The 13,345-nt window shown below is 43.2% G+C and overlaps 1 protein-coding gene across 1 annotated transcript; it reads left to right on the top strand.

Annotated features, from left to right (window-relative positions):
* Positions 1–9,504: 9,504 nt before the first annotated feature.
* On the top strand, positions 9,505–10,509 carry dph3 (diphthamide biosynthesis 3). The gene is made up of 3 exons (XM_062527778.1): positions 9,505–9,713; positions 9,987–10,061; positions 10,209–10,509. The coding sequence occupies exons 1-3, from the start codon at positions 9,606–9,608 to the stop codon at positions 10,278–10,280; spliced, it is 255 nt and encodes an 84-aa protein (XP_062383762.1). The 5' UTR covers positions 9,505–9,605; the 3' UTR covers positions 10,281–10,509.
* Positions 10,510–13,345: the final 2,836 nt, after the last annotated feature.

Raw genomic sequence — 13,345 nt, 5'->3', positions numbered from 1 at the left:
GCCAAGTGCTAAACCATAACAACTTGGATGCGGTTTTCGACGCAGAAACACATCATCTACACTTGCACGCAGAGTTCTTTAGCATAGCGGAGGCTTGTCCAGGGTAAAGCTGAATCTAGTCCTCTCTCTGATCCCCTCGAACATACAGTATGGGTCAAGGAGACTGTTTGTCCAATGTGACTAAACAGCCAAGCTAAAATCCTCTTGAACTCTCTTACTCTCAAAGCCTGACATGTGGATGAAGTTCACCGGTCGCCTACCACCAGTGTGGGTCCCCTTTAATGCCAGACACTCTCACAACCTGGATAGTGGCAGAGCATTGGAGGGTCCAGACAGAGAATTCCTCCCCTGAGACCTGATGCCTCCTGACACAGCTCCTCACACAAAAGCCATGACACCACGTACTGTACAGTGCCGCTTGCCAATGAAGCAAAACGACAGCAAAACAAGCAAAAACATTAAAGATGCTAAACTGGAATTGGATTTTCATTGACCACAAAGGCAGGGGTCAGTGGCACCTGGAGGGAGAGTGCCTCGTCACTTTAAGGGGGGCTGGGGGTGTGTGCAGTGGGGGGGCTGGGGGTGTGTGCAGTGGGGGGGCTGGGGGTGTGTGGAGTGGGGGGTGTGGGGGTGTGTGCGCAGCGCAGCTGTTGCGTGTGTCTTGGGGCCGTCTCTCAGGGCATTCTAAGGGGCGCGAGCGAGCAGGAGAGAGCGAGCTTGGGGCCGTCTCTCAGGGCATTCTAAGGGGCGCGAGCGAGCAGGAGAGAGCGAGCTTGGGGCCGTCTCTCAGGGCATTCTAAGGGGCGCGAGCGAGCAGGAGAGGGGTGTCTTGGGACCGTCTCTCAGGGCATTCTAAGGGGCGCGAGCGAGCAGGAGAGGGGTGGAGGTCCTGACACTCACATCCATCTCCAGTTAACACGCAGTTTCCACACGCCATTAGGGTCGCCCCGTGTGGGCCTGACAACATGCTATAAACACACATGCACGCACACACACACGCACAGACACACACATACAAACAAATACACACACAGACATACGCACGGATGCACGCACACACACACACATGCACGCAGACACACACACACACACACACACACACACACACACACACACACACACACAAATACACACACAGACGTACGCACACACGCACACACACACGCACACACACACATGATTGCGTGTCTCAGAATAACCTCCCTACAGAACAGGAGACGTTGCATGCCTCATATCTTTCTACTTAATTTGCCCAAAGACTCCCTGGAGAGATTTCAGCAGCGTTACCATCAGCAGGTCTTTATGAATCTTTATGAAGTGCAGAAGATGATGATGTAGTGGACCTTTATACTGTACACTCTCACTCCAGCTTTTCCCTTTAGCTGTATGCCACTCAAGTCCACATTAGGTGGAGTCAAACTGGCTCTTTCCAGCATTACAGGACAATTGTATTTGGTTATTTCTAAGAAAAATCGAATGAGGACAGGTAGTAAATTTAATTGTCTAAGTCATTTCAATGTGTGCAAAACAACAACAGGCTATGTAGTAAACCATTAAATGTCAAACAAAGTAATCGTGTTTATCATTTAGAATAAGATCCCAGGATAACAGTGCTTCTCATAAGCTTTCGCTGAGTTACTTCATGGGGATTTTTATTTTTAATGTGATAAAGGGATTTCATTTTAATGTGATTTTAGCTTGTCTCACATGAGTGTCCAGGCCGATGAGATCTAAATATAGGCAATTTCATAAAGCAATCAGAACAAGACTCGGCCACTGCCGTCCATCGCCGCAAAATAGATTCAAGTCGTTCACTCCACTCCAAATATCAAAGAGCACAAAGATGGCTAACGTATACGGTCGATGGACTGCAAAAAACGTCCATCAAATCCCCGGTACACAAATCTTTCTTAACTCCAATTGTGTACAATGAGCCAGCTCCAGCCTCCATCCCAAACGAGAGCCAAGCCGTCCAGCTGATAAGGCCCAGGGATAAAGACCGGGTGACCGGGTGGCCACCTAAACCCACATCTCTTGCAACCCAGGAAAGGTCATCAGATATCCTGCGTGTCTTGCCAGGGTAGTAAATTATCCGTGTGAGACTAGAGCAGCCAGATGACTACAGTAAGCACTTGGTCTTGATGTGCTCTCTCTAATAAGGAGCCTTAACAACAGTGTCAAACGCAAGGGGGCTTTGTTGAGTGATGCTTGGTCAGTTTTGAAATGTTAAATGACACATGAGCATACGAAGGCCCAGGTGGCTGTATTATGTCAGTGTTTGGAGACATAAGTTAGTCTTTTCATCTGTGAAAATGTGCTGCAACACATCTCTCTCTCTTTAATGCAATTGAAAGCTTCTCTTTGAAGACGGTCCAGCAGCTTAGCCACTTATATAATTTAGCGAGCATCACTGGGTGGAAAACAACTCATTGCAGCACACTGGAAGTGTGTGTTTGTTGGGTGCAGAGATGCTTATGGGACCTTCTGGTGTCATCACTCAACAGTGACTCGAGGGTTTCTGAGGCTATCGTGTCAGCTTTTACAAAAACACATGGGTGACAGTAGGACAGTCAGCTGACACTAATGCAATAAAACAGAAATGTCTGATGTGCAATGTTATATTCACATGCACGCACGCGCACACACACACAGCACACACACACACACACACACACACACACGCATGCATACACGCACCAAACTTGCGGCCACACACAAACACACACACAGACATGACACACGATGGAGCAGTTTTCTTCCAATGTAAATAGTTGATAAGCATGGATTTCAGTCATGAGAGGAGAGGCAATGACACGAAGAGATAAAGCGCGACGCAAGCAGCTATATATCACGGCGGACAGTCCAAACCCACCCCATATCCCGGGGCTTAAGATTGCTGGTTGCCCTCGGCTCACATGGCCTGCTTGCTCCGTCTCCCCACAACAGTTGGAGATGGAGCCTGCCCACTGTTGTGTGGGCGCATACCAGAGCCACACACACACACACACACACACACACACACACACACACACACACACACACACACACACACACACACACACACAGAGCCTTGTCTGACGCATGGCTGTGCAGTCCACCACAAGGCTTCCAGGGAACGGCTGGAGTACACAAACACACACACACACACACACACACACACACACACACAGAGCCCTGTCTGACGCATGGCTGTGCAGGCCACCAAAGGGCTTCCAGGGAACGGCTGCAGAGTGGAGTGTTCCGGGAGGGATGGGCCTGTCAGCAGACACCAAGAGTCACTAAACAAGCATTCCCACATCAGATACCATTAGGAAATTCACTATTCTATTATCGAACAACAAAATTCATTTTTAGCATGTTTTTCTTTTCAGTACAAGTAAAAGCAGTAGGAGTAGAGACCAGATTATATGTGATTTACATGAGAATGGATGAAAATAATGTTTTATTGCTATTTTATTTATTGTTGAGACTGGGTAACGTCTGATTAGCGCAATAACACTGAAGACAACAGCAGTTTTCAAAGAGTGGGATCCCTAAGATGGCAAGAATACAGCTAGTTTATGTGATTGACATGCTGACTGCTGGAGAGATAGGGTGCCAGTCTCATTAGGGGGTTTTATACACCCTCCCTTCCTTCCTCGATCCTCGTCCTCACTGATCTAGATAAAGAATGATAGGGCGGCAACAATGGGATAGTCTATCCAATGTTAGTTATAGATCAGTGGGAACGAGCCTCGAGGACCGAGCATCGAGGAGAGAGTTTGAGAGCCACCCATAGTGGAGATGTGAACAACTTTGACGAGGACCTCAGGGTCAGTTGACTCTGTTGAAGCCTCCCCAAATGGCAATTAAGTCACCTGGCTGGGATGCCTCTGGTCAAAACTGGAACTCTGGACAGAAGGTCGCCTAAACCCGTCCCATTTGTTTTCGTATCATGTGGACAGGAAGATACGGAGTACCGGGTTGCGAACACCAAGTCTTATCCATACCGGCCCCACCTCCCACCTCCCACCTCCCTCCTCACCAGACTTAAAGGATCTGCTGCGTGTGTCTTGGTGCCAGAGACCCAAGGACACCCCCAGGACACCCCCAGGGCTGTAAGTAGTAGCTGATGAGGGGCTGTTGCTGTTGGGGCAACATTTACAGGATCTGCTGCGTGTGTCTTGGTGCCGGACATCCAGGGTTCAGAGAGTAAAGGTCCAGCCAAGTGTTTGATCCAACCATTTAGTAAACCAGCTCATCCTAATTAGCCCTTTTCACGTGATGTCAGACGAAGCGTTGCTGGGTATCCTCCGGCATGTCTAGTCGCCAAATACTACAGAAGAAGAAGAAGAAGAAGTATTCATGGGTTTCATCAGGTCCCTTTCCACAGGTGTATACAATCAAGCACCTTGATTATCAATGCAGACTGCATGGTGCTTGATTGTATACACCTGTGGAAAGGGACCTGATGAAACCCATGAATACTTCTTCTTCTTCTTCTGTAGTATTTGGCGGCTGGATATGCCGGAGGATACCCAGCAACGCTTCGTCTGACATCACCGTGAAAAGGGCTAATTAGCTGGCAGGTAGATCAGATAATTAGTGATATCACCTGTGTTAAGTGCACTGCACAGGGAGAAAGAATGTATGGCTGGACTTCCACTCTCTGGAACCAGGAATGTCCGTGGTTTGATAAATACACAATAAAGGACAAGAGTGTTTACATATGAGGGCCACCGAGACCTTAGAGGGGACAGTCCTGGTATAGCTAAGGAGTTAGGCTAGCATGCAGTAGCCAGACAAAGTTGTGGGTTCAATTCCTGCCTGCCACCGTTGTGCCCTGGTCCTTTCCCCACTTGGTGCAGAGCCGTCCTGTCAGTTGTGGTGCAGCTACCACAGCGCACTGTGATGCGGTTTGTCAGGATGTCCCTGGATTAGTAGCTTTTGTGTGGCGCTTCAGAGGCCTTTGTCAGATTTGCTCCGGAGGACTGAGCTGCAGGCCTCTGCATTACCTGATCCAAAAGTAGAACTCAAGTTCCCAGAAAAAGGCTTAATCGGAAAAGTAACCTTTCTGCCCTGAGTTCAGAGCGAAGCTACCACATCGTTCACCTCATGTCCCATTGTCTCCCACAAGGGAAAGAGGAAATCAGGCATCATGATACGTAGCCATGAAACTCAATTCATTAAAGTCCGAGTGGAGATAGAAGAAATATCGCCCCATGACCACTGGCACCTGATTACAGAAATAATATTAAAAGGTCAATTTAATCCAATGACCATGTTCTTCCAATTATTCAGTCAAAGACAAACAAATGACAATCGGGAGGGGGAAAAAGGAGGCTAATGAACCACACTTTAATTTGCATGCACTGGCTTTTGTTGTTGTGCTTTATGTGCCTCACAAACAACCTACTGTAAGTCTGCACTAGAGGAGATTTCAAATCGTACTCTCGTACAAATAGTTCTCTCCAAAGAGCATGTTAATTCAGCATCTACAGTATATGGTCAGTTTTGCTCTCAATTCCTCTAGCTCTTAGAGACTGAATAGGCTTTCTATTGATGAAAATGCCTTGTGTTTCAAAAGTGTTTTTCAAACCTCAATCACATACATAGGGAGTTTTTCCTTGACCCTGTTGCTCCTGGGTGTCCCTTGGTGCTACCCACCCACGAACTGACAAATTTCACTGCATTCTTTACTTTAGTAATGATATGCACGTGACAAATAAAACTCCTTGTATCCCTGTATACAAATATTCTATTTTCTGAAGTATAACTTTCTTTTTTCATATGTGAAGTTGTGACAGAACTCATAGTGAAGACTGAAGATGCAAAACATCCATACGGCTATTTTTCTCACATACCAAATTTTAGCATGCTCCATAAAATATAAATTTAAATAAGGCTGGCTCTACTGATTTCCTCCCCCCTTGAAAAGGTCAAAGGTCATTATTTTTTCTTTGTTTGACCACCAATCAGTTCTTTAACTGTCGTGGCTGTGTTTGATCAGTGCTACTGACCTGATATCTGATTGTATAGTTTTTAAAATAAGCCTATTGCCTATGAATTGAGATAAACACTGTCTACATCATCATCCTAAGGATCTAATTTTCCTATAATATTTCAACATGTTCTCAACCCGGTACGAAAAATGTCTTCTAAACGGATATTTAGAGGCAGTGATTATTTTGAATACACTTGAGCAAATATCTTAGGAAGGGTTTGTTCCACCACAGTAAAAGGTGCTAACATGCAATTCCAAAGCAAACTTAATTTATCTTAATTTGTTGCAAATGAGCTTTTTATTCATTTCTGGAATTCTTGCTATATTTTCAGAGGACTCTTAGAGACTGAATAGGCTTTCTATTGATTGAAAATGCCTTGTGTTTCAAAAGTGTATTTCAAACCTCAATCACATACATAGGGAGTTTTTCCTTGACCCTGTTGCTCCTGGGTGTCCCTTGGTGCTAACCCCCCCCCCATGCACTTAAATGCTTTTTGCACTTATCCTGCCGCCCCCATATGCACAACAGGCGAAGGAACTGACTAATTTCACTGCATTCTTTACTTTAGTAATAATATGCATGTGACAAATAAAACTCCTTGTATCCTTGTATACAAATATTCCATCTTCTGAAGTATAACTTTCTTTTTTCATATGTATTCAGTTGTGACAGAACTCATAGTAAAGACTGAAGATGCAAAACATCCATACGGCTATTTTTCTCACATACCAATCTTTATCATGATCCATAAAATATAAATTTAAATAAGGCTGGCTCTTCTGATTTCCTCCCCCCTTGAAAAGGTCAAAGGTCATTATTTTTTCTTTGTTTGACCACCAATCAGTTCTTTAACTGTCGTGGCTGTGTTTGATCAGTGCTACTGACCTGATATCTGATTATATAGTTTTTAAAATAAGCCTATTGCCTATGAATTGAGATAAACACTGTCTACATCATCATCCCAAGGATCTAATTTTCCTATAATATTTGAACACGTTCTCAACCCGGTACGACAAATGTCTTCTAAATGGATATTTAGAGGCAGTGATTATTTTGAATACACTTGAGCAAATATCTTAGGAAGGGTTTGTTCCGCCACAGTAAAAGGTGCTAACATGCAATTCCAAAGCAAACTTAATTTATCTTAATTTGTTGCAAATGAGCTTTTTTATTCATTTCTGGAATTCTTGCTATATTTTCAGAGTAGTAAAAGCCTCCTGTGTGGCTCTCTGTCTCCCAGACATGCTCTGACAGAACTGCAGTAAACTCATTTCTCATGTAGTCCAAATTCAGTCTCAGTCAAAATTCCACAGCTGTTAATGGTTATTTGATGACGTTTGAGACTAGCCTAGAAATCTAGACGCCCCTAGCGGCAGCAAATGTAATTTGGCTGGCGGGGCAGTCTAGGCACGATCCATTGAGCCAGGGAGCTGAGAACCCGAAGCACCAGCGATCCAAGAAACAAAACAAGAAGATGATTTGTTTAGCGTTATCCTATTGCGGGGAGGGAATTTGAAAGACAACTGTTTATCCCCCTCCGATTGAGCCCTGTCTACGGTGAGTGTCCAGACCCTACATCTTGATGTGGGTCTGGCTCGTCAGGCTAGTTTGAGACCATTCTTTGTCTATTAGTACACTAGCGCAGAGCTCCTTAAAACATCCCATTCCTGTGTAAAACCCGTAGCCTCGTGACACGCCCGCAGGTACAGTATGCCTGCTTTAGATATAGGATGATATGGAAAAACATCATTCCAGCTACGCATTCAATAATGAATGTGAATAACAGACAGACAAACATACAAACAGATAGTCAGACAGATGTTTAACTGGCAACCAGCTAAATGCCTCATGTACCCAAAGCATACCGTACGCATGGGCTTCGCAGGGTATGAATAAAGAGCTTCACCCATCGCCACATCTCTGGGACAGTCTACCTTCCCATACAATGGCCGACATTACACCACATGAGGTAGCCATCAGACCAAGACCAAGACCACTACATGAAGTAGGCCTAACCATCAGACCAAGACCAAGACCACTACATGAAGTAGGCCTAACCATCAGACCAAAACCAAGACCACTACATGAAGTAGGCCTAGCCATCAGACCAAGACAAAGACCACTACATGAAGTAGGCCTAACCATAAGACCAAGACCAAGACCACTACATGAAGTAGGCCTAGCCATCAGACCAAGACAAAGACCACTACATGAAGTAGGCCTAGCCATCAGACCAAGACCAAGACCACTACATGAAGTAGGCCTAACCATCAGACCAAGACCACAACATGAAGTATGCCTAACCATCAGACCAAGACCAAGACCACTACATGAAGTAGGCCTAACCATCAGACCAAGACCACTACATGAAGTATGCCTAACCATCAGACCAAGACCACTACATGAAGTAGGCCTAACCATCAGACCTCAGTGACCTGCTGCAGCAAGGCTCGTAATGAGTGTTCAAGCACATAATGGCTGCCATGGGTTGCCTTTGGTCCATCATTAATAGAATGATTTCATTTCATTATAATTCAATTTAGTTGGGTTGGGGGGGGGTAGTAGGAGATAGTTGCAACAGGTATTGCATTTTTTTTTTTGTTTACTTGAAGCAAAACATTGGCATAAGTGCAACTTTAATAACCCTCGGCCAGAATAGGTTAGCTACTTAGTTGGGGACAAGAGCACAGACTCCACATACTGTATGTGTAAACTACAATTTTATTTTCAAAGGAAAATAAGAAAAGAGAAAAACATTTTTCGGATGTGCAGAATGTTTCTATGGTGACCCCGTCTATAGACTACTCCAAGTGCAAAGCTGCCTCGCTACATAATTGTATACCGCCTGTGTGGACCAGAAGCTCAAAGGCATATGCTGACATAGTGGAATGCAAAGAGAGAGATTTAGAAGGACGACAGTAATCTTATCTGCGTCACTTCACCCAGCAAGGGACCTACAGTGTTGACAATACAAGTAATTGCCTAATTATGTCTGAGCTTATTTGCAAGGAACAGTCATATGAAACTTGATTCACAGCAGCTGTTAAAATGCATCTACTGTAGGGTGAAGTCAGGTAAATTGGGCCACTGTTGGGCCACTGGCAAAAATTTTGTGTATTCTGCCATGAAGGTTCCCACATCTCCAACCCTTGCTGGCCCATTTGAGCCGGTGGCACAATTTCACCAGCAAACTGAATATCATCAAATAATGAGATTTTGAGAAATTAACTAACCACAATACTGGGATATTGTTTGGCTGTGGCCTGGAGTATAGGCCTGTATCCATCTTTGCATCTTTCTACGCATTTTTGGAATTTTGAATTACTTTGAAATACTTGAATTGTCCAAACCTATTCAAATGAATTTGCCAAATGTTACATTTCTGTGCCTTGTAAGGATTCTGTCTTGTTTAATCATACATCGCTTGAATTACCTCTGTTTCCCCATATAATAGACAGAGTAGGTTTTCCCAGCTATTTTCGCTGGCATTGCTGCCCTCTACTGGCAATATGCGTAAGTTCAACATGACGTCAGTTTCATGCGACGCAGTCGTCATCAGATGTTTCGAGAGGAGTTTCGCGTGTCTATCATTCTTGAAGTTGTGAATACAAATTCACAGAAATGGCTGTTTTTCACGACGAAATCGAAATAGAGGATTTTGAATATGATGAAGACACAGACACCTACTATTACCCTTGTCCGTGTGGAGATAGATTTGCAATTACCAAAGTAAGTTTACGAAATCTCCAGCAGCATGCTGGGTTTTTGGGAGTCATAGCGGAGTAGCCTAAAGCCTGTTTTTACTTTACTTTTGCTCCAGTCATATCATATCTTATCCCTACTATTCCCCGTTCTTGATACCATGTATAGAACACAGTCGAACAAAATACTGAACAGCTGTAACGGTCTTCAGGCTGAAGAGATTGGACAGCATAGGCGTTAATCTTCTCAACCGTTTTGGGTTGGGTATTATATAACAAAACGTGTTTCGTATGCTTTTAGGAAGATTTGGAGAATGGTGAAGAAGTAGCGACGTGCCCAAGCTGCTCCCTTATAGTTAAGGTCATCTATGACAAGGTTTGTGGGGGTGTTTAATAAATAAATATATGTGCGATACCATGGCATGCAACACAAACAAGATATTCCAAAACAGAGTTAATACAAGTGGAATTTCCGTACCAAATTAGGACCATGGCTTAAGTGTGTTCTCTATCTCATTCACAGGAGGACTTCATGAGTGGGGAAGTTATCGAAGCACCAACTGCAGACAGGAGGGTAGAAGTCTCCCAGAGTTGACCGTCATGACTGTCATCAGTTAGGCCTCCATCTGATTCCATTGGGCAGCATGGGCTTGTTCATGGAAGAATGCGCTCAGAGACATGCAGCTCACGCATATGATGGACTTGATTGAAAAGACATACATAGCACTGCCATTTTTGCACAACGTATTGTAAATTAGTTTTTGGAAGCTATTTATTTTTTTATTGTATTAACTATAAAGGCCTCTGTGCATGATGAAAATGCAGCATGCGTTTGTTGACAACATATTTAAACAGCAGGGGGAGTAAAAGGAGAGGATGTGCCTGAGCTGAGCTGAGTCTCTGGTCTGTTTGGACGCCACCAAGTGGTGAAACACGGAACAGCCATGCCTGTGTCTCATTTTGATCAGTGCACGAAAATTGTGAGGATGACCACATGCAAACAGATACTCTGTTGAAGTGATTGAGTAGCTATGAAGTTCTTGAATGCATATGCCTGTTTGCATACACAGCTGGTGCATTTAGAACTACACATGGGAGGTTTTTAAAAGAGGAATGAGCCAAAAATACCGTTCTGCCTTTAAAGCCGGCCTTACACTGTACGATTTTTGAAAGACTCAATCTCAGACCCTCTCACATCTAAAGACATGTCATCACGTTTTAAGCCACAGACTATGATTTTGCAAAGACTTGCGATAATATCAAACATAGCTAAAAAACTAAAAAAAAGACTGACTCCGCTAAGATTGGCACCTTACACTAAATTATCTAGTTGACTGGAGCGCGCTGCGATTCCAGTACAACTCTCATGATTTCTGTCTGACCCTGGAAATTTAGCCACCGACTGTGAAAACAGCCCGAAATCGTACAATGTATGGCCGGCTTTAGCAGCATTTGAACTAATATGTATGATTGTTTAAATAGATAATCAACTCTGATTGTGACCTTCAAAAAACAGAAGATTCCAGCAAAATGTTGCAGAGCCAGAAAGCATGAACACATCTCATCATTAATATCAAGAAAATGAAGCAAGTCAAGGGTAGTTCTTGAATCACTGCATTGCATGCATTAAGTCAATGACCATGTTCACCAGCAGAATGACAAAGATGGACTCTTTTGGGCTGAGGTCAGAACTCTGCAGGCGAGTCAAGTTCATCTTCACCAAACCCTGTCATCCATGTCTTAATGGACTTTGTTTTGCGCACTGATGCACAGTCATGTTGGAACAAGAAGGGGCCATCCCCAAACTGGAGTTATTATTATTTATCCATGCTCCCAACTTTGTGGGAACAGTTTGGGGATGGCCACTTCCTGTTCCAGTATGAATGTGCAAGGCAAGTGACCCAATACTTTTGGCATTATAGTGTATAGGTTTCCACAATTAATGGGTGTTGTTTTGAAGCTGAATGTATGTAATGTAATGTGTCAATATCATACATCATGCACCACTCAAAAATACATTTAAGTTATTTGATGTTAAACAAAAAAAATATTTTACAGTCCTTCGTTTGGAGACTCATTAAGAAGATTTGAAAACATCTGTGACGTAATTGCAAATTGTAAATCTTATCTGATTTGACTTCATGCTAAATCATAATTCCATAAGCTGAATTCTTCAGTTTTTCAGTTTTTAAACCATTTAATAGATTGCTTACAGTTAGCATTGCTTTTCTTCAAAGCAAAATGATACTGTTAACATGATGTATGTGTCCTTCCATTATTTTTGTTGACTTATTTACCGTTTTAGTTCCTGTCAGTCTCAATACCCCTCCACTCCTTCACTACAGGAGGTCTCTGCTGTTGCCTGGTCTTCTAACAGCCATCTTACAAAACATACATATTTAACACTCTTTCTGCTGTAACAAATGGGTATGATAAATAAATGAACACTTCCCTAATTCATTTCCATAAACATTTAATTCATGTGGTGGACATAGAGAATTTGACCCAAAATGTTCTGAAGAGCTCTTAAATCAGTAGGCTGCTCACTCTCATTAAGCAGTTGTATAAAACATGAAGGTTGCTCTGTTCAGCACAGCCGTTTAAGCAACACCATTAAATGCAGAGGATCTGAATCTGAAATATGTTTGCATTATGGAAATTCTTTATACTATGATAATTACAACTTTAATGTGATGCATTTGAATTCTAAAACATTTACAAATTCTCAGATAGTGTATTCATCTGCCCTCTGCCCTTCAATTAACCCTCTGGCCTTTAATTAACCCTCTGCCCTTTAATTAACCCTGTACTTCCTTAAGAGTTTTCCCTGGTCACTGGAGTCCTTTCTCCTCCATTTTCCTTCAAAGTAAATGCCCATACTGCTCAGTCAAACACCTTAAAAGGCATGTACAAAATATGCACAGGATTCTTCAGACGTGTCCTTATGGTATTTTGCTAAAAACATAGATAGATAGATAGATGACAAGGGGATGTCACATGTCACAGACATCGAGGAACTGTGTCAACTTGTGAGAAGGGGCGCCTTCAAGTAGCCTGTGAGGCTGTGACATAGCTTGCGGGTGTTGTTTTAAGGAATGCCCTTTTTATTATCAACAATCTGATGTTCATGAATCATACAGAAAAGTCAGTTTATCAAACTGCATCCTCATGTGCCATTCTCATTGACTTAGAAGTTTACAGTCATATTTAGTGGACGTTTGTTACTTTAGTTGTTGTTTGCCCTCAGTTATCTTGTAATCTAGACCTATCAAACCTATTAGGCTATTTTTTACTTACAGAATAACAATTTATACAAACAAATAAATAGATAATGGTTTGACAATGCCTGTTTTCCAAGACAAAGGTTAAGCTGGCCCAGAATATGTCACTTCTTAACTTCTTGCTAACTGTGTCTATTTGGAAGTTCATCAAATGATCTCTCACTCTCATCAGCATCAGTTTATCCCACCTCTGTGAAGCGCTTGCCCTTTGAGACAACGCGACTGCTGATCCAGCCTGGGCAGCGATGACGTCACTGTGCTAGGCAGTGTGGGTTGAGCCGAAGGTAGAGAGACTGAAGCCGACTGTCTAGCAGACTTTCATGGCCTGTGAGAAGGAAGCTAGGACTCAAGAATTAGAACGGATCTTTATTGACACCGA

The sequence above is a fragment of the Sardina pilchardus genome, chromosome 23 (genome assembly GCF_963854185.1).
Source record: "Sardina pilchardus chromosome 23, fSarPil1.1, whole genome shotgun sequence".
Lineage (NCBI taxonomy): Eukaryota > Metazoa > Chordata > Actinopteri > Clupeiformes > Clupeidae > Sardina > Sardina pilchardus.
The sequence above is the reverse complement of the archived record's forward strand: the minus strand, read 5'-3'. Positions and strand labels throughout refer to the sequence as shown.

Excerpts from the sequence above, each read along its gene's own strand:
- dph3 (XM_062527778.1), top strand. The coding sequence starts at position 9,606 with ATGGCTGTTTTTCACGACGAAATCGAAATAGAGGATTTTGAATATGAT. Across the intron at positions 9,714-9,986 it reads ATAGATTTGCAATTACCAAA|GAAGATTTGGAGAATGGTGA; the intron begins GTAAGTTTACGA and ends GTATGCTTTTAG. Across the intron at positions 10,062-10,208 it reads TTAAGGTCATCTATGACAAG|GAGGACTTCATGAGTGGGGA; the intron begins GTTTGTGGGGGT and ends TCTCATTCACAG.